Source organism: Narcine bancroftii, chromosome 8 (genome assembly GCF_036971445.1).
Source record: "Narcine bancroftii isolate sNarBan1 chromosome 8, sNarBan1.hap1, whole genome shotgun sequence".
Lineage (NCBI taxonomy): Eukaryota > Metazoa > Chordata > Chondrichthyes > Torpediniformes > Narcinidae > Narcine > Narcine bancroftii.
In genome coordinates, this window is record NC_091476.1 from 92088059 (window position 1) to 92112580 (window position 24522).

The following is a 24522-nucleotide window of genomic DNA, read 5'->3' on the forward strand; positions in this document are numbered from 1 at the left end:
TCAGTAAAGTTTCCAACAGAATTATTAGGATCAAGAGGCCAATACCTGAACAGACCAAATTGTTTCACTCTTGACATTTCAAAAGGAATCGCGTGAACAAAATAAGAAGAGCTCTTAATTAGGATATAAAACACTTATTCAAATTGTAGTTGCAAATAGTACTACTACTGATGGCAAACAAAGCAATTATTCGCTGCCTTTAATCTCAACTGTGAAAAGTGAAAGGTGCTAATTAAATGAATATATTTTTTATTTAAATTAATTCACCTGCACTGGTTAAACGTTATCTCCTCCTATTAGACCATTAACAAATCACCCTTGGAAAGGTAAAGGGAAATTATGTCAAATATTTTAAATGACTAGCATTCTTTAACAACTTAAGTGTAAGTTTCATGGATGTGTGTTTATTGGATGGAGAGCAGATTAAAAAAAAATTTACACAGAAGAAGGCCCTTCCAGCTCACGAAACCCATGCTGCCCAATTACACCCATTCAAATTGTCCACCTTGTATGTGTTGGTGGGTGGGAAGAAACCAGAGCACCTGGTAAAAAACCCATGGGAAAACGTTCAAGCTCCTTACAGACAGCAATCAATGGCACTATAATTGTGTTGCGTTAACCACTGCGCTATCCATGCCACCCTGTGAAATTACAGGCAAGTTTACTGATAATTTTCCATGATCTAGCTTTCGTGCAAGGAACACAAGGCTTTGATCAGCTAAAAATACTTTTGGTAAAGTCATCAATGTGAAACATTTACTGTTTTTCTCTCTGCTCAGATGCAATTTCTGCTTTTATGTATTTTTTTCTTTCATTGGAACTTTCACTTCAGTCCAGCAGAAACATTATGCAAATATTCTTCCAAGAAGCAGATTAATGAAGGAACAGTGGCCCATCCTGTCAAAGGTTGAGGCAATGTTGCATTCTGTGGCTTACCTACCTGCACATTGGTAATCTGCAGCGTCCCATTATCCAGGTTGCTAATGCGAGGGTCGTTTCCCAGGATCCTTTGACCGTCCTTTAGCCAGTGCACACTGGGAAGTGGATTCCCGATCACGTGACACTGGAGCTGTGCCGTAGAATCGACGCCAAGTGTCTGGTTGGCAGGGCCTTGGCGGATGATTGGCGGTATTCGATCTGAGGAAACTGAAACAGAAAGGGGTGAGTGAGGGCATGCCAGAGCTTTGTAAAGCTGGTGATACTGGGCAGTAGTGAATGACTCCAGTTTAGTAGTGCATGGCACAGGGAACTGTGTAGACTAAAAATTAGTCACACTGGGAAATAAAATTAAAAGAACAATGCATTAGCTAGGAGTGCTGATTAATAATGGTTATCTTCTTTCTTCTTTGGCTTGGCTTCGCGGACGAAGATTTATGGAGGGGGTAAAAAGTCCACGTCAGCTGCAGGCTCGTTTGTGGCTGACCAGTCCGATGCGGGACAGGCAGACACGATTGCAGCGGTTGCAAGGGAAAATTGGTTGGTTGGGGTTGGGTGTTGGGTTTTTCCTCCTTTGCCTTTTGTCAGTGAGGTGGGCTCTGCGGTCTTCTTCAAAGGAGGCTGCTGCCCGCCAAACTGTGAGGCGCCAAGATGCACGGTTTGAGGCGTTATCAGCCCACTGGCGGTGGTCAATGTGGCAGGCACCAAGAGATTTCTTTAGGCAGTCCTTGTACCTTTTCTTTGGTGCACCTCTGTCACGGTGGCCAGTGGAGAGCTCGCCATATAATACGATCTTGGGAAGGCGATGGTCCTCCATTCTGGAGACGTGACCCATCCAGCGCAGCTGGATCTTCAGCAGCGTGGACTCGATGCTGTCGACCTCTGCCATCTCGAGTACCTCGACGTTAGGGGTGTGAGCGCTCCAATGGATGTTGAGGATGGAGCGGAGACAACGCCGGTGGAAGCGTTCTAGGAGCCGTAGGTGGTGCCGGTAGAGGACCCATGATTCGGAGCCGAACAGGAGTGTGGGTATGACAACGGCTCTGTATACGCTTATCTTTGTGAGGTTTTTCAGTTGGTTAATAATGGTTATAGCAACAAGCTAAATCTATTAAGTGCTTTTATTAGGGTAAATCATCCCAAGATGATTTACAAAAGTGTTAGAATCATTCACCATGAGGTCACACAAAGGCCCTTGTGGTCACCATGCCAGCCATCAAAGTACCCATCAATACTAATCCCATTTACCAGGACTTGGCACTTTGTCTTCAATACACTGGTGATTTAATTACTTCAGGTGCTGTTGTGAATATACCTTCCCATATTCTCAGATAGGTGAAAAAAAAATCTTACTCAGATCCTCTCTAAATCTTTTCTCTTTTAACCTACGGCTATGAAATGGAGACTGGGACACCTAGGGAAAAAGACTATCTAGCCTATCTTGGTCCCTTATAACTTTGTAAACCTCAATCAGATCTTCACTCCAAGTAAAATGAAGCCAATTCTTGCCTCTCCTTTCAGCTGGAACATTCCACCCCAGGCAACATCCTGGCAAATCTCTCTCCCGCGCACTCACATTCTTCATTCAGTTATGAAACATAATTTGATTCTGAGCCCTGCATTACCGCAGCTGTTTGGTCATCGATGCATGCTTAATAGGAGGAATGAGGGGTAGAGAGGTGAAGTAGTGGAATTGAAAGAGCTTTGATTCTTGAATGTCAAGAGTTGGAGGTAGAAGCTTCAGCATTCCTCAAGGCAGAGCTTTCTTAAAGTGCTTACAGTTAAAGGTCGCTGAAATAGGGAAGGCCAAGACCACAGAGATAACTGAAAAGGATGAGGATTTTAAAAGCATTTAGATTTAAGATCATAAGACGATTGAAGAAGATAGGGAAAAAGACCTCTGGTCCATTGCACCAGCTCCACCAATCTGAGGAAGTATTGAGGAAGAATGTTTTCACCCAGATGGAACTTGACGTCTGGAATATGCACTACCCGAGATGGTAGTGGAGGCGAATACTCACACACATTTTGGAAGCATCAGGATGAGCTTCCAAGATACAGAATCTTCAGACCAAGTGAGGGGATATGGGATTAATATGGGTGGGGACTTGAAGATGGCATAGACATGGTGCTGATGACACGTTGATGAGCAGGAATTGGGAGGTAAGGGAAGGGGGCAGGCTAGGATGTGGGCAGCAAAACCAGAATGGGAGCATGCACAGGCAAGTTATGTCTGGATGAAACAAAGGGATGGATGAACTTTGCTGAACAACCAAAGGAACTGCTCACACTAACCACCTGAAACTCTCTTATTTACTAAACAATATTTATCTGTGTGTGTGTGTGTGTGTGTGTGTGTGTGTGTGTGTGTGTGTGTGTATGTACACACATGTATATACTGCATGTATATACAGTACATACACACATATACCTATATACACACACATATCAACATATACATGTGTGTGCATGTATTGTTTGGTAGTATGCATGTTATGTATGTTGTGTGTCTGCATATTTTACACTGAGGACTAGAAAACAATGTTTTGTCAGGTTGTACTTGTGCAATTAGATGATAATGAACTTGAATTTAAGCAGTAGATCCACTGAGGAGAGAATGGCTTGTACTGACATCATTCTGAAACAGGTACCACGGTGATGGGTTGGAATGTCATCTGAAGATCAAGGTCATGAACTATTTAGATGTTTACCAGAGAAAGCCATGACTTCAGTGTGTAGGGAGTAGAGTTTGTGGCAGGGTTGAAGGCAACAGCTTCACTTTTCCCAATACTTGAATGGAGGACAGTTTTGCTCCAGTTCTAGGAGTGGCATAAGCAGTGTGGGGATTTAGAAGAACCGAAGAGGTCAACAGAGGTGGCAATGAGCTAGAACGGGGTGTCCACAATGTGCAGAAGGAACTGCTACACATTCAGGGGCAGCAAGAAATGGAGGTCCAAGGCTGTTCTTGGGAGAACAATGGAGGTTGCACAGCAGATATAGCCAAAGGATCCTTGCTACTGATTCTCTCATATTGTCTGGCTGGAGTAGCGATATTGGAGGTGGATGGGATATCAACAATCCCAAAGGCTGCAGACAAATTTGGAGTGATCAGGAAGACAAACCTTTGTGCCAGTCAGACAAATTATTGGCTTTGGTTAAAGGCATTTTGGTACCGTGGCTAGACTTGGAGAGACTCAAACCAGGAGCTCAGGAAATTGTGGGGACAAGTTTGAGGGTAGGTGGGATGTGGTGGCAGGGTGACATCTTAGATAACTGGAGAACATTGAAGAAGGGAGAGTGAAATTAGGACATAGAGGTCAATAATATGTTATTTCAGGAGTGGTTATGGACTCATACAGCAGGGAAACAGGCCCCTTTGGCCCATCAACCATCAAGCACTTTTCACAGTGATCTCATTTTGTCCTTTGATCTCCTCACCCAAAAGATGATTTACAGTTGTTAATGAACCTAACAGCAAGCACGTATTTGGCAAGGCACCCAGGAGAAACCCATTCAGTCACGAGGAGAATGTGCAAGCTCCATGCAGACGGCAACTGAGGGCAGGATCGAGCCCAGGTCCCCGAAGCAGGGAGGCATCAGAGCTATCCGCTGTGCTACTGTGTGTGATGGTGGAGGTGAAGGAACTATGGGGAGGGGAGGCTGGTCGGTCAGCTTTTTGGTGAGAATCAGATTAGAGGGGGCGTGAGGTGGGTATCTCATGGTCAAGGTCATTGCAGTGCATTTGAGCAGCCTTCTCTCAGTGCTCTATAATATCAAACAGATAAGCAGGAGTAAGTGAGAAACACAAAAGCTGCAGATGCCTGGATCTTGAGCAAATGGAAGAACTCAGCAGGCCAGACAGCATCCGTGGTCAGTCAGAGATTCAGGTCTGAACCCTTTATCAAGATTAAGATAGTTGAAAGTAAGTATATAAAGGGGGAAACCTGGGGAGGGGCATAGAGGTGATATTAGAGAATAGGACAGGAGGTGAAGAGACAGGTGGAGGGAGAAATCATTAGGAGGGAAGTGGGGAAAGAAAAAAATGAGTAATGAGATAGAAACAGTGGAATCAGATGGGGGCTTTCCTAAAAGGAGAAAAATCAACTTTCATGCCATTAGGTTTAAGGCTGTGTGGTTCCTCAAGTTTATGGAGAGTGTTGGATCTCACAGTAGCAGCAGACCTAACTTAACCATGCATGACATGATTAAAGAAAAGATTATTGAACAAACTGATGATGTGGCCAATGGGTACAACAGGTCACCCTTGGGTAACTGTAATGTGACACAGGACTGAACCTGACAAGATACCGGGAAACCCTACTGACTCTGCTCCCAGTAAAACACAAAACATCTGCAGACACCACGATTGAAGAAAAAATAATGCTTGAGAAACTCAGCAGGTCAAACAGTGTCCTTTATATAGAAAAGATAAAGTGACATAACGACTGATTCGGACTTGAGCCCTTCATCAATGAAAGGTTCAAGATCATCTTTGAAGATCTGTCCTGGAGCCTCCCTGGTGATGCAATCACAAAGAAGGCTTGCCAGTGGCTATACTTTGTAAGGTGTTTGAGGAGATTCGGTAGGTCACGGAAGACTCTTGAAAACTTCAACATGTGTACGTACCGTGGAGAGCATTCAGGCTGGTTGCATCACTGCCTGGAATGGAGGCACCAACTCTCAGGACAAGAAAAAGCTGCAGAGGGTTGTTAACTTGGCCTGCGACATCACAGGCACCAGACTTCACTGCATCGAGGACATCTACACGAGGCGGTGTCTTAAAAAAAAGCAGCCTCTATCCTCAAGAACCCCCACCACCCAGGCCATGCCCTCTTCACTCTGCTACCACCAGGAAAAGGTACAGGAGCCTAAAGACAAGCACTCAGTGGCACAAGGGCAGCTTCTTCCCTGCTGCCACCAGATTCCTGAATAATCAATGAACCAAAGACACTGCCTTACTATTTTGTGTACTCTTATTTTTTTTATATAGTAATGTTGTAAGAGAGTTTATAATATGAATGTCTGCATTATGACGCTGCTGGAAAACACTGAATTCCATGACTTGATCGTGATAATAAATTCTGATTTTGAGCAAAATTTGGACTGCTCCCAGTTCTGCTGAGTCCTCACACCATCAGCTGAAGGACCAAGTGGATAGACTGAAATATACAAACGTACTGGAGGAACTCAGCAGGCAATGCAGTATATGAAGATAGCTATATGCTATATGAAGTTAAAAGGTTAACCCTTATGAAGGGGCTCAGGCCAGAAATGTTGGCTACCCTTTACTTCCCATAGATGCTGACTTTCTCCAGCACTTTTGTGTATTGAACTACAACCACAACGTCTGCAGGCTTTCCTGTTTAATGCCAGTTGGATAGATTGGTTGCTTTCCCAGTTCCTTCACACAAAACAAAGGTTTGGCCCTCAAACGATAACAAAAAAAGCCAATTAGTGGTGAACATTAATTGACTGACCTGATAATGCGTGATTTGTTTCCGCAGGAAGTCACAGCGTCAGTAAGTGCCTCTCATTAGACCAACATCAATTGTATTTAATGTTTAACCAGAGCCAACTCTAATAAGTCGCTAATTTTACAAGCAGTCTTTTGGGCTTGTGTACGTGTTTCAGTTCAAGCGCACCTTCATAACATTTGATGCCATATTAATCAAAATGTTCACTCCTGTTTTAATTGAAGTACAAGGCTTGAGAGCAAGTAATTTTGCTCAGGTTTTAATTGGAAGTGCCATTTGTTCTTCATTATATTCTTGTTATTAAGAGGGTGGTGGGTATGTGAAATGAGTCACCAAAGGAAGAGACAGGTGCAATCACATTTAACAGATAGTTGGATAGGAAAGGTTAGAGGGATATGGGTAAATAACTCTGTCGAAGAATACTTGTACCATTGCCACTTGCACACCATGGAAAGTGCAAAAAAAAACCACGTTGCTTGACTCGAAATTTACCAACACTATGAAAGGTCAGAACTGTCATATTGTTCCTGAATGTCAGGCGAGTGGTGACAGGGTAATGGCCTCTTTAACGTCCCACATTAACTTCAGCTGATTTTTCCTCTTTATAAACCCAGAGGAGCTCTTGCAGCTTAACGCCAATCTGGCGTAATATTTCATTTTCCATTCCGTCAACGGAGCCTTTGTTGAATTCTGAAATATTCCCAGCCTTCATTTTCATTGCTGGTGGGGTGCAAGGTTATTAGCCTTTTTTTTAATGATCTAGTATTAGCCTTAATTTTTCTGGATAACCACTTTATTTTTGGTGATTTTGCCTCAAAGGGATATATATTATTTGTAAAATACATACATTTCCTGAAAAAAAGTCAGCCATTCTCTGCTTATTCTCATTCACTCCAACAATTTGGCAATCTACTATTGCTAATTTACGCCTTATTCTTGTGACTTTCAATTTTTACATTAGATTCAATCATATTATGATCACTATTCCCGAAAGACCCTTTAACTACTAGATCATCAATTAACCTTTCTCGTTACAAAACAACAGGTCTAACATACCCTGTTCCCTTGACACTGATCTGGAAAACCAGTCCATAAATTCATCCTTCACACTTTTACTGCTAATTTAGTTTTCTCAGTCCACATGTAGATTAAATCCCCCATGATCATAGTATTTCCCTTAATACACTCAACTCTAATTTCCTTATGAATTCTCGGTGCTGCATTACTACCACTTGTCGTGTGCTTGCAGACAGCTCCCATCAACATTTTCTCCCTTTGTTGTTTTTCAGCTCTCTCCAAAATGGCTTTGTGAGCTGGGATCCTTGCTCTCTGCTGCCTTTTTACCATTCCATAACTTCAGGACCACCCTCTATCCTTGTCCATCTCTTCTAAGACTTGCACATTGTAATCATAGCTCTTTAACAGCCGTTCAATTGTACCCAATTTTTTTTACCTGTGCGATAAATTCACCAACCATATTATGAATTTTATTTGTATTTAAATATTGTCGTTTAACTGTTTTCCTAGTTCTGACACAAAGTAAAGTGTACCCAATTTTTTTTACCTGTGCAATAAATTCACCAACCATATTATGAATTTTATTTGTATTTAAATATTGTCGTTTAACTATTTTCCTAGTTCTGACACAAAGAGTAAAGATGTGTCTACTCTTTGGTTCGTGCGCACAATCCTGATCGACCCTGGATCACTAACTCATTTTGCTACCCTGCACAAGTACTTTAGTCTTTATTTCAAGATTAAAGGTTAATTTATTGTTTATTGTCACATGTACAGCACCTAAGAGCTTGAATATGCCTGGGATTGTCTACTGGTCAGTACTTGGAGGGGAGACCACCTGGGAACACCAGGTGCTGTAACTTTCTGTGAGGGGCGCTAGACAGAGTGGCCAAAGTTAAAGAATTTCATGTATGATGCATTCTAAATGTAGTATTATGTGCCAATAATGGAACCTTTACCTTTTACCATTACTAAGATACAGTAAAATCTGAGATTTCTGTGCTGTCCAGCTATCACTAATTAAAAAAAAATCCTATTGGGTTAAAAATTTCACAGAAAACCATGTGGATAAAAATAAAGTAAGATGAGTTATGACAATAGTCAAACCAGGTTTCTTGCATTTTAACATAACAGACAAACCCAATTCATTCTCAGTGGCTTCCTGCCAATCCAGGAACTGCTCGGTCGTCATATTTCTCCAACATTTCAAATTTCCCTTCATCAGAACCCACCACTTCCCCTGCCCCCTCATAAATACTTCTCCACTGCCATAGTTATTGGATTAGCTAGGAAACTTCCCCCATTCTGAGTAAAGCCTGTCCTGACAGAATAGCTTTATTTTTCCTCAGTGATAATGTTCTATGAAGTGTAACTCATTTGTTTTCCACCAATCTATTTGTTTCTTGATAGTAAGAGCAAAGAGGACATATCGCATTGCTAATTTTAAATTAATTTAGAGATACAGTACGGTAATAGGCCCTTCTGGCCCATGACCCCGTGTTGCCTAAATACACCCATGTGACCAATTAACCTACCAACCTCATACATCCTAGGAATATGGGAGGAAACCAAAGCATACAGAGGAAACGTATTTGGACACAAGGAGAATGTACAAACTCCTTTCAGCACTGATTTGATCCCAGGTCGCTGGTGAGGTAATAGCATTGCATTAACCACTACACTAATCATGATGCCCAATGATTAAGGGTAGCTTAAATATAAATTAATATTTTTTAAAAATTTGGGCATATAACACGGTAACAGGCCTCTGGCCCATGAGTCTGTACTGCCCAATTACATCCAATTGATCTAGGCCAGAACAGAAGGGAGGGGGGGCAGTTGGCATGGGCCTACGATTTTGAGGGGGCCTACTCCCCCTGGTAGAGACAAAGGGCAACCCTTTGCCTTGTTAATAATATTTATATTGTAAAGAGAGTCTGGGGGATCTTTTAGTACAAATTATAATATTTTAAAGATGATTAATACAGATAAAATATAGATAAATAAATGCAGATAGCTGAAACCAACTTACAGAATGTTCCAAATCTATTATAGGTATCTTGTGGCCACAGAGACAAATAAAAATATTTTCTTTCCCACTCTTCTCTCGACAACCACAGCACTCACCATGGTTTATAAATAGATATCAGTGTTGAGCGCAGCAACACAGACACACATACACACACACACACATACATATATATATATATATATATACACACACACATATACATATACACAAACACACACACATATACACATCTATATACATACAATATACACATGCACACACACTCATACACACACACACACACAACATATCTCTTAATTAAATTTCAGGAAACTTGTCTTTGACAGCAGATAAATGCTATCACTGAGTAATCAGGCCTGTGAATATTTTTAATGCTTGTTGATAACAGATACATGATTATATTTTAAATTAATTGTTTCATTATTAGTTTTGTTCTTTAGTGCTTTTGCACTTTATACAATTTTGATTTTATTTTTTGTTCACTGTTAATGCAAAATACTTTTTTTATGCTAATGTATTTGATATTATGTTAAATATAATAGAGTTGCAAAGTTTGTGAAAATCTTCTAGGTCAGTAATTTTGCTACCAATACTGACCAATAGATTTTACAATATTGGTTCAGTGAAACCCTGATTTTATGCGCCCTGATTTAATGTGAATTTGGATATAATGCGATGAGTCATTGGACTTGGGCATCAGGCTACCGGCAGGAGCAGGGGCATTGGGCACCCAGCAGGAGTGAGGACGTTGGGAACCCTGCAGGAGAGGGGGCGTCGAGGTCCCAGCAGGAGCAGGAACCTCGGGCTCTCAGCAAGAGAGGGGACTTCGGGCTCCTGGCAGGAGTGGGATGCCGGGCTCGAGGACATCAGGCTCCTGGCAGGAGCGGGAACTTTGGGCTCCCGGCTGGAACGTCAGGCTCCCGGATTAATGTAAAATGCACACAGAATAACTGGGATGTTCCAAATAAACGAGAAATGGAAATGATGTAGGCATGCAAGTCAAACAGGGAAATACAGTGAAATCTCGATTTAGTACAACCCTGCTTTTTTCGTGATGAATTTTATGGACCCCAACGATTGCATTATAATGGGATTTTACTGTAGTAATATTTTATTTTTAACTATCTTAAACAAGCAAAGGAACAAAAAAATAACATTTACATTGATTCATGTTTTATTGGTTAATATCAAAATATTACTATCAATATTATATAATCTATTAGTTAGTGGGAAGAAAAATTAATGACCTAGAAGATTTTCAATATGAAAATGGTGAAGCAAAGAAAATGCATGCCCAATGGCAAGAAGAGACTGTCAAAAAGTCCAAATCAATTATCGTCTTCCTAGCCAGACATCACCATCAATGTGAATCAGAGAATAACCATGCTGATCTTGATAACCAGGCTGCTGGACCAGGAACAGTTACAGATTCAGAAAGGTAATACTCCCATAGAAAGAGGATAAGCGAACAGCGGAAGAATAATTGCCCAAATGAATCTGCTGCCTGTAATAATGGGAAAGGGTCCGCAGCAGGAAAAGCTTCACAAACTGGCATTGGACTTATTGATAAGAGGAATAGAATTGACACTGAATCATTTCTGAAAGTTCAGGACCCGTTTCCAACTCACCATTCAACAAGCACGTTTGAATGGATTAGCAATTTTGAATATCAACTGTGTCGAGGCAAAGTCGCTTCATTTTTCTGGGGTAATTGAGGAATTTGCCCAGAGAAAAGCACATAAAGCAGTTCTGAATGTGAAGAAGTGATGACCATTTCTGATCTGAAATTCCAAATACAGAATGAACATGAATGTACTATTGAATTTCCTCCATCTTATTACAGGACTGTACTCTATTGTCTTGTATATATTTTCCATTACCTTTTTTTATAAGTGGTTCTGGTTCTTTTAATCTGTGCTGTTACTTGAAAGTACATCATGTACACTACACGTACATACCTATACACAAGTCATGTGAATTTAGCACTGATTACAAAAATACTTAATGAGCAGCTTCAAATGGGGCCTACATTTCCCATCTGACTTGGGCCTATTACCAGGTTTGCATGGGCCTGAATTGACCTACAACCCTGTACGTTTTTGAATGGCAGGAGGAAATCAGAGCGCCTGGAGAAGAACGTATAAGTTCCTTCCAGACAGCGCTGGAATCGAACCCAGATCACAGCATCGTAACAGGGTTGTGCTAACTGCTGCAACCATGAGGCAATAGTTACTAAGATAATATTTGTCCTGTGTTTGTGATCAGGACAATTTTCCACATTGTCAAGTAGATGCTAATGTTGTTACTGTACTGGATAGACTTTCTAGAGACGCAGCTGGTCTTTGAACACAGGCCTTCATCGCTGCAGCTGGGATACTGACCACTGGCCTTTGCTTAACCAGACCTCTCCACCATTTCTTGATATTGTGGAGTGAGTCAGATCGGGTGAAGACTGGTTCATAGAGATGGGGATCTCAGGAGGAAGTGGAGATGGAACATCCACTTGCTGAACATTTCGGTAATGGTTCACCCTTGTCATTTAAGTATGGTGATTTTCTCAGAGCCTCCTCTTTCGGTAACCTGTTTAATTGGCCACCGTAATTCAAAATTAGAAGTGGCAATACAACAGGGCTATGATCTGATCTGTTCTGAGATGGCGGAGCTCTGCCCTTTTGCTGCCTAACCCACATATAGTCCTCTGTTGGCATCTCATCAGCTTGGCACCTCACTTTTATTTTCTGCATCTCATCCGATGTGCTTGATTCTGCACTCCCTACTGAACCAAGGTTGATCCCAAGTTTATAATGCCACACAAGGTGATGCAGGGTGTCTGGGTTATGTAGGTGGTTCTTCAGCTTCACAAGCGGTGTACGGTGGTCAATTCTACCAATACTATCTCAGATAGATACGTCTGCAGCAGGTATATTTGGTCAAGCAGACTTAAAACTGAAAGATGCGAAGGCATTGGTGAGGGTTAAGAAGATAGCTCTTGGGTGAAGGGATGCAGATGCATGGTGGAAGAGAGGCATTGCATTTGTCTTCTTTGAAGAAGAGAAAGCTGAGAGATCCAGAGGAAGTGGATAGTAAGAGATCATAAGTATTGGCGTTCTTAGAAGACCATATTTATGGGCCAGAGGAGGCAATATGGCTACTTTGGTCCACTTCACCAGACAGTATTTGACATACCAAATTTAAGAAATAAAGCTCTGGAAACAAATGGGACCCAGGCAGTTTCTATTTCTGTTTCTGTCTGACCTGCTTAGGTTTTTTGGTATTTTCTATTTTTATTGCATGGTTTGGTTAGATTAGTTAATTCCAGAATTGCCAATCATGCATGATGGTGGAAAATTAAACATGTAAGAGGCTCATTCTCATGTGGCAATGGAGCTTTCTTAATCTCCCTGATTCTGAACCCTATGCCAGCATGCTAGGCTGTGGAAGGGCATACATTCCAACAACACCAGGCTCCAAGGGCTTGAGTCCATGAAATGTGAGCGCCACAGTGCAGTGGGTAGAGCCATTGCATCAGAGCCCCAGGTTCCAGCCTGGCCAAGTGTGGTGTCTGTGTGGAGTTTGCACGTTTACCCTGTGATGGTACTGGTTTCCTCCGAGTGGTCTGGGGTCTTCCCAAAAGTGTGCTAGCCCATAGGATAATTATCCACTGATGTGGAGATGAGAGGTAGAATATGAAGAGAGTAAAGGGGGACTGATGTAGGATCAGTTTAAATGGGTCCTTGATTTAACATTTTTTAAACTTTTTAATTTATTTATAAGCCAATTCTGGCCATTTAAACCCGTGCCACTCAATTAGACACAATTAACCTACCAATCCCGTATTTTTGAAAGGTGAGAGGAAACTGGAGCTCCCAAGGGAAACCCCATGCAGGTGAAAGGAAGAACGTACAAATTGCTTACCGACAGCATCGGCTTAGAACCTGGGTCACTGGCACTGTAATAGCATAACACTAACTGCTACGCGAACTGTGCTGCCCAATTAATGATGGGTTAAAAGGCCTATTTCTGTGATCCTCAAATTCTAAAAAGTGTAAACTGCCTGTAGTATTTTATATTGCTTTTATGTTTCTTCACAAAGCCGGCATTCTTCAGTTTTCAGACAGAGATGGTATTACCCTTTCAGTGAACAGACTTCCAGTTTATGACTTCTTAAGGCACTGGGGGCCACCTGCAGTCAGGTACTGATCCTACTTCTCTCTTTTAACAGGGAACTGTTCCTTTGAAGATCCCTGATGGAAGGCAATACTTTACAAGTGAGCTCCACAAGGATACACAGAAGGCCCTGAACAAAGACAGGAAGCCAATAAGAACGTAAACTGCTGTGTGCGCTACTTGATAGGGTTTACTTGATATATAAAAAAGACTCTAGCCTGTGGATTGTTTTGAAAACTAAAAGAGCTCAATGTCCGTAAAGACCCTACAAAGGGATTCTTCTGGAGGAGATTTTGTTGAAATCAATGGAAAATTGATTATTCAGCAGTGAGTGGTGTCTCTGTGAGAAATGAGATGGAATAATTGTCAAACAGATTTCAGCCGAAAGAAACTGCAAATGACTGCAGGGTGGTCAAGAAATAACAAAACTAACTTGACCCTTAACAGTCTCCTGCAATGGTTTTATTTCATGTCAATATACTTGCTAAATATGCTTTTGAAATATTTCTGGACTATGGAACATTTATTTATTGACTTCATATGAGAGGGCAGGGATGACTGAGAGGTGATGGAGCAAACCCACTAAATTTCTGCCCAATAAATCATTACTAATGTGCACTCAATGTTCTCAGAAGCCCTTGAATAGAACAAGCTACTGAGCATTGCACAGTGAGTGTATATTATCCAAGGATGATGCAAGAATTTTGCACAGGACTGAGGGAACTGCTGATATATTCTAGCATCCGACTTCTGTTCTCTGTCCCCACTGACAATTCCTTCCATAAACTGTATTTGTTAGCATATTATTTTATATTTTAACTGTAAATTTAGACATGTAGAACAGTAACAGGTCATTTCAGCTCACGAGTCCGTGCCACCCAATTAACACCCAATTAACCAACACCCCCAGCACGTTTCAAATGGTTGGAGGAAACCAGAGCCCCCAAGGGAAAACCTTGGGAAGCAGACACGGGGAGAACGTGCCAACTCCTTACAGACAGCATGGGATTCAAACCCCCCCAGTCCCAATCACTGCCGCTACGCCAACCATGCCACCCCAGAACCACTTGAGAATCTGAGTGCAGAGAATGAGCGAAGTCTACAAACATAGAAATTTGTGACCTGGAATAATGGAGGATAAAAAGAAAGGGACGCACTGTACAACCTAATGAAAGGACGAATTAGGGCCGAGACTGCACGATTTCGCTGATTTCAACAGTACTGACGGCTATTACCCTGCCATAACCTCAGCATCTCCCAAATCAAAGTCGTCCGCCATCTAGGTGGACAAAGGTGAATTGATTTATAAATTGCAAATGGGTAGAAGGCCCTGGGTTTCGAAGAATGAGAGATGATCTTCTTTTTTTTTTATTTATTTTTTTTTTAAATTTTTTTTAAATTTTTTTATTTTTCACACCATAAATCACAATAGCCATGATATACACTTTTTCTTTTTCACACATTTACAGTGACTTTTTCTCCCCCCCCCTCCCTCCTCCCAAGCCACCCCCCCACCCCCCCCCCCTTGAGATGATCTTCTTGAAACAAGGGTGGCAGATCAGATACTGTTTCCCCTCCAAGATGCTGTGGGGTATAGTTTCAGAATAAGGGAGGTGATAAAGAATTTTTTGTCTATGCAATCATGATGACGAAGATAACCGAAAAGGGACAAAAAGTGTTCTCCAACTGTTAACGGTCAAATTACATCAGCAAACGTCGATATGAAAACATACGATAACTGATAAGATAAAAAAAGTTGCTGGTAGAAGATCACATTAAGAGTTGTCATATCAAAAAAAAAAAAGAGTTGTCATATCAAGTGTGTTGCGAGGGCAGGTTTTGGGATTCAACTGAACATACATTGGAACAATTAAGACAATGGCCATATGTTGTTTATTGGCCTGGGTTAACTCAACACATGAAGAGGTGGTAGGTAAGTATACTGCCAAGATTAGAGAGCCAAGCACCAAAGGAATCTTTACTCGGAGCACCCTGAATTTCAGGCTGCATCAGAGGAAAGACTTAATGTTCTGTGGAGAGCATCAAACCTGAAACGTTAACTCAATTTCTCTTTCCAAAAGTGATGTCTGACATGGTGAGCATTTCCAGATTTTATTCCAGATTTCTAGCACCTGTAGTTTTTATTTATTCTCACATCTCTACTGGAAATAGTTGTCAATACCTTAACAGATTGATTGCTTCTGGCGAGAAAGGAATTGACAGGTAGTCACTCATAATGCATCGAGTTGGACCATCTTATTGAAGATTTGAGATTCCCTTTCTCATATGATAGCTTTGTCTCATCCAACACTGGATAGCAGAGAATGATCTAAGAAGTGCAGAAGTTGCAGGAAAAAGGAATCTCAGGGTTGTGTGTGATGTTATGTATGTACTCTGACAATAAATCTGAAATCGGAATTAACAATGAGCAATTTTATTTTGCTTATCTTTGGTTTGATGCCACATTCCACAAAAGGTTATCACCTTTCTGAAAAAACTAACACTAAAACACACGGAATATGACTGAGTTTAGTTCAGGCAAATGTTTATGAGAGAGAAACAAACTAGGTGGAAAGGACACTGCCTTAAAGAGAAAGAGAGAAACATTTTAAACAAGGCAATTCAAAACTGGGATGTTGGAATGCCGGTTGAAATAAGTTAGTAGTTGAAGAGAGACCTTGAGAAGGTCAAAAGCAACATTTGGAGAATCATGTGCCGATGTAAATAATTCCCACATGAGATATGTAAGAGAACAATGAGGACTTGTGAGCATGTGTGAAATCCAGAAGTTGATCCAGTGGAAATAACATCACAAGATTCCTCTGAATAGAATTAAGAATGCCAGTGACACAAATTCTTTTGAGAAGATGAAAAAGATTCACTAAACCTGTAATTAGATTAAATCTGCAAATTTGAATCAATGTTTTACTTCAAAAAGAATAAAGCTGCATCGTGCTTGTATATCTATGATACAGTGGTTAGAAAGAGGGGAATAAACAAGATCCACATGTTTTGGCAGATCTCAATGTCTATTTCACTTTCATTACGTTACAAACAGTTTATCCAGATAGGGAAAGAACCACAGATACATTGTACTTTTCCTTCCCTGATGCCTTAAGAAGGGCTGGCATGTCTTCAACTTGGACTGGTTCACACAAGTTATCTAGGGGCTGCCACATAATTGTTGTTAAGAGTTCAACTCAGCCTAATTTATAAAGAAATGACTGCATTTATACAGCCCATAATCAGAACATCCCGAGACTGCTATTATGTAGGCAATCATATAGGCATGTGCCAGTAATCTGGCTTCCAAGATCATGCAAACCAGATGAAGTTAAATTACAGAAAGAGAATGCAGTGCAGAGGCACTTTCCCCGCATTTCATTTCCTGTATTCATTTATGGCACTAATTATTCCCCATTGATTTTGGTGGCAGACCAGATTCTCAATTGGATTTCCCGGCAACAATCTACAGGCAGGGAGGGTGGGAGGGGGAATATCAATCAAAGTAAGAGGTTGGCTCCGGACTGAGGTAATCCAGGGGAGACCTGTCATCCTGTCAGCGATCACAGGCTGTGCCTCATCACTCAAAATGGCAGAGGGGATCCCAAACTCTATCAGATCCTGGAGGAACAGCCCCAGCGCTGACACACGACTGACGTGCTTTAGAAGACGGCTATGAGAACCCAGGTGATTCCTCCGAGCAAGTCCGTCCAGTTTGTTTCTCTGTTGCATTTCTCAAATGGTTCTGTGACGTCTTTTGACAATGCCACTTAGAGGTTCTGATGGTGACATTGTGGGTGCTGAGGCCCAGCCTACCCAAGGAGCAGCACGGGTGGGTGGGGGGTGGGGTGGGTGATGCACTGTATTTTCAACCCACTTTATTTTTGTAAAGGAATCCCAGCTACGAAGTAGTGGATGGTCAATAAAAAAAAACAATTCTTTTCAATAAATATTAATCTTTCCCGTACCCCAGAGTGAAAGTTGCTCCTGTCCTCAGAGGAGCCTGATGGCATGGATGGTTCTGAAGCTGCTATAGAAATTGAACCTTCACTGTTTCAAGACAATTGGCCTGACTCTACCTGTAAATGTGTTACAGGATGTTGGAACAACCGTTCAAGTGTGACAGAAGATATAGAAATATTTTTGGGAAATAAATTGGGATAAGTTAGAGTAGGTTGAACACACACACACACTTTAAAACAGATCTTATTTGAAGTACTGGAGAATTCATATTATGAATTAACAGAAACTGAAGAATGCCTATGGAGACTTCACAAGTTGGTGTTAATTGTTGAATGAACAATTTAAAGCAACAAGAAGAGACATACTGTCTACTGATACCTTTTTGCAAGGCTCAAAGGTCACTGATGGGTTCTTGTTTACCTAAAAACAACAGATGAACCAGGAAACTCCCTTCTATTGTTTTCTGGAGAAGGTCAGTTGTTTTGCCGGGGGTCTCAGAGAGAGAGAGAGAGAGAGAGAGAGAACCTTGTTGGAAATTAAACAGAAGCTCCAGAGTGGTGGATGGCTGAAAGTACTAGCTGTCTAGTGTTTCTCTTGGAATAAGAGAAACATAAAGGAACTCTGTAGTGACCTGAAAGAAAGAGGTTATCATCTGTAGAACCCTGATGGAGCAAGTTTCTCTGGCAAGACACTGAGGTGACTGAGTTAAGTATATCAGTTGTGGAAATCCTGGAACAACACATCTCTCTCTGCAAACCCTACAAGAACCTTCCTGAGTGGTAACCATTTACCTTTCGAGCACTAAAGCCTGGTGAACTTTATACATGTTAAATTCTGTGCACAGAATAAGAATTGCCTGCATGCAGTGAACTTGGAAGAATGAGAAGTGAGATTGGACTGTGAACTAAAGAACTTTTCTGAACTTACACACACATTACATACACATGCGCTTAGAATTAGAAGGGGGTTAAGTGAAGTAAGTTAAAAATAGAGATGTTAAAGTTTGATTCTGTTTTCATGTTTAAAGATAATTAAATGCAAATTTTGTTTAAGTTACCATTTGTCGTGGTGAATGTCTATTGCTGCTGGGTTTTGGGGTCCTTTGGGCTCGTAACACATGGAATATGACTAAGGATCTACGTTGAAAGGTAGGAAGGTCACAATGGGTTAACTAATGGTTGGAACTGTTGGAACCTTGGCCTGAAACAAGAATAAGCAGTCGGTCGAACACAAAATTCCTTGGTGGTTTTAATCATTTTAGTAACTCGGCCCTGCAGATCCACAACCTCATTCTGGGATAGCTGGTGCAAGAGGTAGGAGACAAGGTGGGAAAAACTGAGCTGTTCCGAAATCAAGTGCGAGTCCTACTCGTTGTTTTCAGTTAGTTTCATAGGAGGAGGAATAGACTATTTAGCCCAGCGAGTCCATCCCAACATTAGACAGGGGACATGGGGCCCAAAGCAACTGTTCCTACTATGTATATTGTTCATTAAGCCATTGCCCTCAAGCAAAATTTAAAAATCATTCACAATTTTAGTTTCATTTTCCTCAGCTCACTTGCAACTCATTAGCTCGACCTTCCCAGTTGGAGGAATGGCCGTCGTGAACATGGCAAGCAAGCGAGATACAGCTTTAAACTCGGATGTTTTCAAGTTAAATTGAAAAGTTGTTCTGGACCCTTCATCCTCCACAATGATCAGGAATTGAATCTGCCCTCACTCAGACTTTCCAGTGATCTGGAGACACTTCAGGAGATTTAATACTCAGATGTTGCTGAGATTGAATCACTCATCGCTCAAACACTTTCCAAATTTCAATGGAATTATGGAGTAGAAAAAGCACAAACTTGATTGAATTATATCTACAGACCTATAGGACATTCTCTTCAAATACTTAGAACACTTTCTATTATCTAACCAGATTATGAATGTACAATCACAAACTAGGGATGAAGATTGATTCTTTTCTTGCAGCATTTACAAACAAGCAGGGTTGTGGGTAAAAAAGCATGCACTCTTCTTGGACTTACCGTCTTCCACCTCCAGGAGTGCTTTAGACAGGATACTGCCAGCCACACTGATCGCCTGACACATGTAATATCCAGAATCGCCTGACTGGACATCTGTAATTGTCAGTTCACCTTTTGAAGAGACAGAGAAACGGCCCAAAGGTTGAGGCTGGCTGGGGAAAAGCAGGATCTATGACGAAGAAACAGAGATAATTTACTGCAGTGAAATCTGGACCTCAGCTGAAGAATGCTCACATTCACACATATTCACTTTCCCGTGTTGACATACACATTTTCACACACACACCCCGACCTCAATGACTTTTTAAATTTAAAACTTAAATTTAGACATACAGCCTAGTAACGCACCTTTAGGCCCAATTACACCCAATTAACGCCCAACCCCAGTATGTTCTGAACGGTAGGAGGAAACCGGAGCGCTTGGAGGAAACCCACGCAGACACAGGGAGAATGTACAAACTCCTTACCCACAGCACCAGATTCGAACCCCAGTCATTGGCCAACTGTGTTGCGTTAACCACAACACTAACCATGCTGCCATTTTTGATGGACAATTTTGTACGCTGGCTTCAATATGCAATCTTTTAGTTTCTGAGCCCAGCAAAACTCAACACACAGGGAATGACATGTAGAATTGTATTGGTGATTTTCTTTTTTTTCTTAAAAGTTCTCACGTGAAACACTTCGGCATCTAAACCGTGTCTCATATTACAGTAGGCCATTTGGCCTTTCGTTTTTCTCATTCTCGGTAAAAATATCAATTTGATGTCACTCTCCTTGTTCTTTCCTGATAGTGACTTATTCCTCTTTAAGCCTTTATCCAATTCTACTTTGAATCTGCTTCAGCAAAGTACATTCTAGGTCATGACAATGTAATGAGCATCCTTAGCTCATTTGTCAAGGATATTAGGAAAACATAATTCAATTAATGCTGAGGACTAAATAAATGAGAATTGGTCTAAGGTGGGATATTAACGGCGGAACAAAGCCTGCACTTGTTAGTTTTTGCTATCTTACAAATTCATAAGTTTGTCCATCCCTGGACCATGATCTGGAGTAAACAAATCAAATAGACTGGAGGCAGGAGGATAAGGAAATTAAAGTGGAAATGATCAGATTAGAAATGTGGAACAGCACTTGACTTGGTTCAGAATGGGTCTTGGCCTACGGTGGAAAAAGGCACGGAACTTCGAAGTTGCCAGCACCTATTAGGAATAAATCAGTCGGGTCTGTAGCTGTGACAGTGCCCCACTCACTCTGAATTATGTCCCTGCAGCATTCTGCCATTTTTCCTCCTAAAACACAGTCTTATCCAATTGACAACAAACATTAGATGCTTCGGAGAGAGCACAGAGGAGATTTACTGGGATGCCGCCTGAATCAGAAAACACGTCTTATAAAGCAAGCTTTTCTCTTTGGAGCGATGACTTTTTTGTGGTTATATACGATGATGAGGGGCTTAGATAGGGCGGACAGTCAGCATCTTTATCCTGTGCCAATAGCAGATACCAGGGGACATCACTTTAAGGTGGATGGAGGAAAGTTTTTTTTATTTAGAGTGTGGTGGGTACCTGGAATGTATTGCCAGGGCTGGTGGTGGAGGCTAGTACAACAGGGACATTTTTATATCAGATAGAGAGATACACGGATGAAACTGATTTATAATCCTTGGCAGCTTCAGTGCTTTCTCCCGTTTACTTTTCTACCAACCTTTGTATTTGGTCTTATCATATTCAGCCCTTTTCAACTGCCATCTATGTAGATCGTATACAGCTGAAACATTTGCCATCCCAACACCCCCTTCTCTTCCTTTGACTCTTAACCAATGCTCAGTCACACAAATCCATTCCTCCTCCTTTCCTTCCTTGTTTTCTGTTTTCATCTCAAGGATTCATTTATATTGACTCCCCGGCATCACTTTTACCAAGTTAAGCTTCTGTTCTCCTCCACAGTAACTCCTTGATTTTGGTTGTGGGTGAGCTAGTTGAATCGATTTCATCCTTCCATCGAACATATCCAAGATTGGGAACAGGTGCATTGTCAGACCTTTCTGATGGCATTTGTACCAAGGAGGATTGGAAGTTGTCTTATAAGTTATAAGCAGGGTGGAAGGTCACATATCTTGATTGTGAGAAGTTGGGTCCTGGGGGAAATGGGTAAAAGACCCTGAATTTTATTCTTTAAAGAATATGTTGTCAAATCCTATGAGCAGCAACAGGATACTTCAAACAGCTGTGTTGGCTTTAGAGAGTGTTATCATCATAGCCTAGATGTACCAGTTAACTCCGTGACAAATTCCCAGGAGCTTCACGCATGCAGCAACAGTAGCTACTTGGTGGCACTTTCAGTCTTAACAGAATCGCTCATGTGGAAATACAGAGACTCCTGAAAGGTACTTGAAAGCTTAGGAAAGCTGCATTGGCATGCTAAACCTTAACATTTTGCAAAAAGACTTTATGGCCTGCCAGCTGAAAGGAAACCCTGCAGGATGAGTTGCCTCTTTGTGTGTGTCATTTGCCTTTTATTTTCCTGTGCTCATCGAAACAAAGAACCTGTGGGCTGGGGAATGGGAGGTCTCAGTCTGGGCTGATATGATCAGCAGCCATGAAACCATTGCGAGGAGGAGGTAGGTGAGAGGAACAACTCCCCCAATTGCACACTCTCTGTCCCCATCAACACCCTTCTTACCCCTGTCCCCCATCATCACGAACCCCACCCACCTGCCCGGCTAGATGCCTGTTGATCAGTCTGGGAGGAACAGCAACAGTTAGATATTTTCTGTTCCCCAGAGCAATAAACCCCTGGCCAGTCCAAGTGAGTGTGCCTTATGAGCTGCTCTGCACCTAATAAGACGTGAATTGAAGCAACCATGGTTTAAACAATGCTGGTGCAGTTGGAGCTCCAGGCAAACCAGGACCTTAACCCTCTTATTCTCCATCTGTGAGCTTGATTATTTAAAGAGAAGCTAGATCCATTTCTAAAAGACTGAAGATTGAGGGATATTGGCACATGAGATGAGGCCTGAGACAGATTATATTGAATGGTGGGTTAGGATTGAAGGGGCCAAGTGGCATACTCCTGCTCCTTGTGTTGTGCCAAGACTTAGCCCTACGCACAGAAGGATTTCTGGCTCATTTTTTGGTGAGGAACAATCATTGACTTGGTTCATTTTGCCTCGACTGGGATAAGTCCTACCTGGCTTCCCTCCTTTTGCCAGAAGACAGCAGGTGGGGGGTTCCCCTTTGTTTCACAGAGGAAGGTGACGGAGCGGCCCTGGGCCACGATCTGGTCACGGGGCCGCACAACAATCTGCGGAGGCACTGCAGTGAGCACAAAAAGGAAAGAGCGTCATTTCGAAGAAGTAAAATACCAAATTCTAGCAGCAAAGCCTGGCTGGTGCGTCTCATACAGGTCTCGGTCAAAGCATTCATTTGTGGACACCAAAAACTGCCTGAATATATTTCTGGCTTAAAATTGCAGCGATGATGTTTAATACACCATCGAATCTCCTCTTGACCTTGAAGTCTTCCTCATCTAAGAATGTTACCAATGCCGACTCATGCTTACCCTAGCCACAGTTGTGCTCCTTCAGGAGGCTTGTGTCTTGTGTCAAGAAGATTTACTTAAACACAAACCTGTTTTTGGGGCACAATTTTACTCTGGTTAAGTTAATCTGAAAATGTCACTTGAGCTTGCAATGCTGACCGGGGTATTGATCTTTCCACATAGGAGTTCAGGATCCTCTCTGAGCGACTTAAGTGTGGCTTTACCAACATGAGATGCGCACATATTTTAAATATATATATATCACACCCACGAATGATCGGACAAAAACTTGCGCACACAGGCACACGCTCCCACAGAATCAGTCAGCTCACACTGGTAATGATCTATAATAGGACCTAATGCAAATGTGGGGGTAAGTTACCGATCATAAAAATGACTTACCAGTTGCATTAGATGTACAGTGTGTGTGTGTGTGTGTGTGTGTGTGTGTGTGTGTGTGTGTGTGTGTGTGTGTGTGTGTGTGTGTGTGTGTGTGTGTGTGTGTGTGTGTGTGTGTTCACACATTAATTTCCTTTCTGCCAGAGCTTTGGAGGGGGGGGGGGGGGGGGAGAAAGATTTAGAGTATTTAATAAATTATTAAAGTGGCAGTTCTTCACCCCTATTAAGTGTAAATCCAGTACCTGATATTCAACCCAATTAACAGATGACGTTTCTCCTCACTTGATTGCCCAGATGAAACACTCATTCATCTGATCGGAGAACTTGGCCCATATGTTTGTACATCAGAAACACATGTGATGAAATAAAATGATCACTTGATGTAGCAACTACTGCAAGGTGGTGGTGATTGGATTGGTGACTGATATAAAGCTCACTTTAGTGTGTTTTCCACATGGTATTAGATTACCCGCAAATTCATCATTTTGCAATTCAGAATAGACAATGAGCACAGTGGGGACTGATGAATTTCCCCGTCTCTGCTGTGTTACTGTCTGGTTCTATCTCCCCTTCCGTCTCTTGATTTGTTCTTGAGAACCCATCAGACCGACTTTGTCCCTCCATCTCACATCACTGCAAGAACTTATCTTTTCTATTAGATGCTGACTTTTCTAATGTGCTCTGCAAAATTTCCTCCTTTTGCTGCACCATTTGAAGATTGATGTGCCTGATAATATACCATACATATTCTAAAGGAACATCTACAGTTCTGGGTGAAGAGGAGGAAGTAGTGTACTTTTACATAATTGCAACATTCCAGTGAAATAACAACAGCGTAATCCATGTAATCTCGCAGTTCAGGCTCAATATTATCTCGGACCTTGTGAACAGTTTCTCTTTGAATAGTATTAAAGAATAGAAAACGTGTATAGAAAGTGATTGCACTATAAATGTCT

At 41.6% G+C, this 24522-nt stretch overlaps 1 protein-coding gene across 9 annotated transcripts in view; it reads right to left on the reverse strand.

Annotated features, from left to right (window-relative positions):
* robo3 (roundabout, axon guidance receptor, homolog 3 (Drosophila)) overlaps window positions 1-24522 on the reverse strand; it is a 361322-nt gene that overhangs the window by 121235 nt on the left and 215565 nt on the right. For all 9 annotated transcript variants that reach the window (XM_069894503.1, XM_069894505.1, XM_069894506.1 and 6 more), the window contains exons 7-9: window positions 22817-22941; window positions 19622-19790; window positions 941-1146 (exon numbers count right to left, since the gene is read on the reverse strand). In XM_069894503.1, the coding sequence (XP_069750604.1) occupies window positions 941-1146; window positions 19622-19790; window positions 22817-22941 (500 nt within the window). The remainder of the gene's footprint in view (window positions 1-940; window positions 1147-19621; window positions 19791-22816; window positions 22942-24522) is intronic.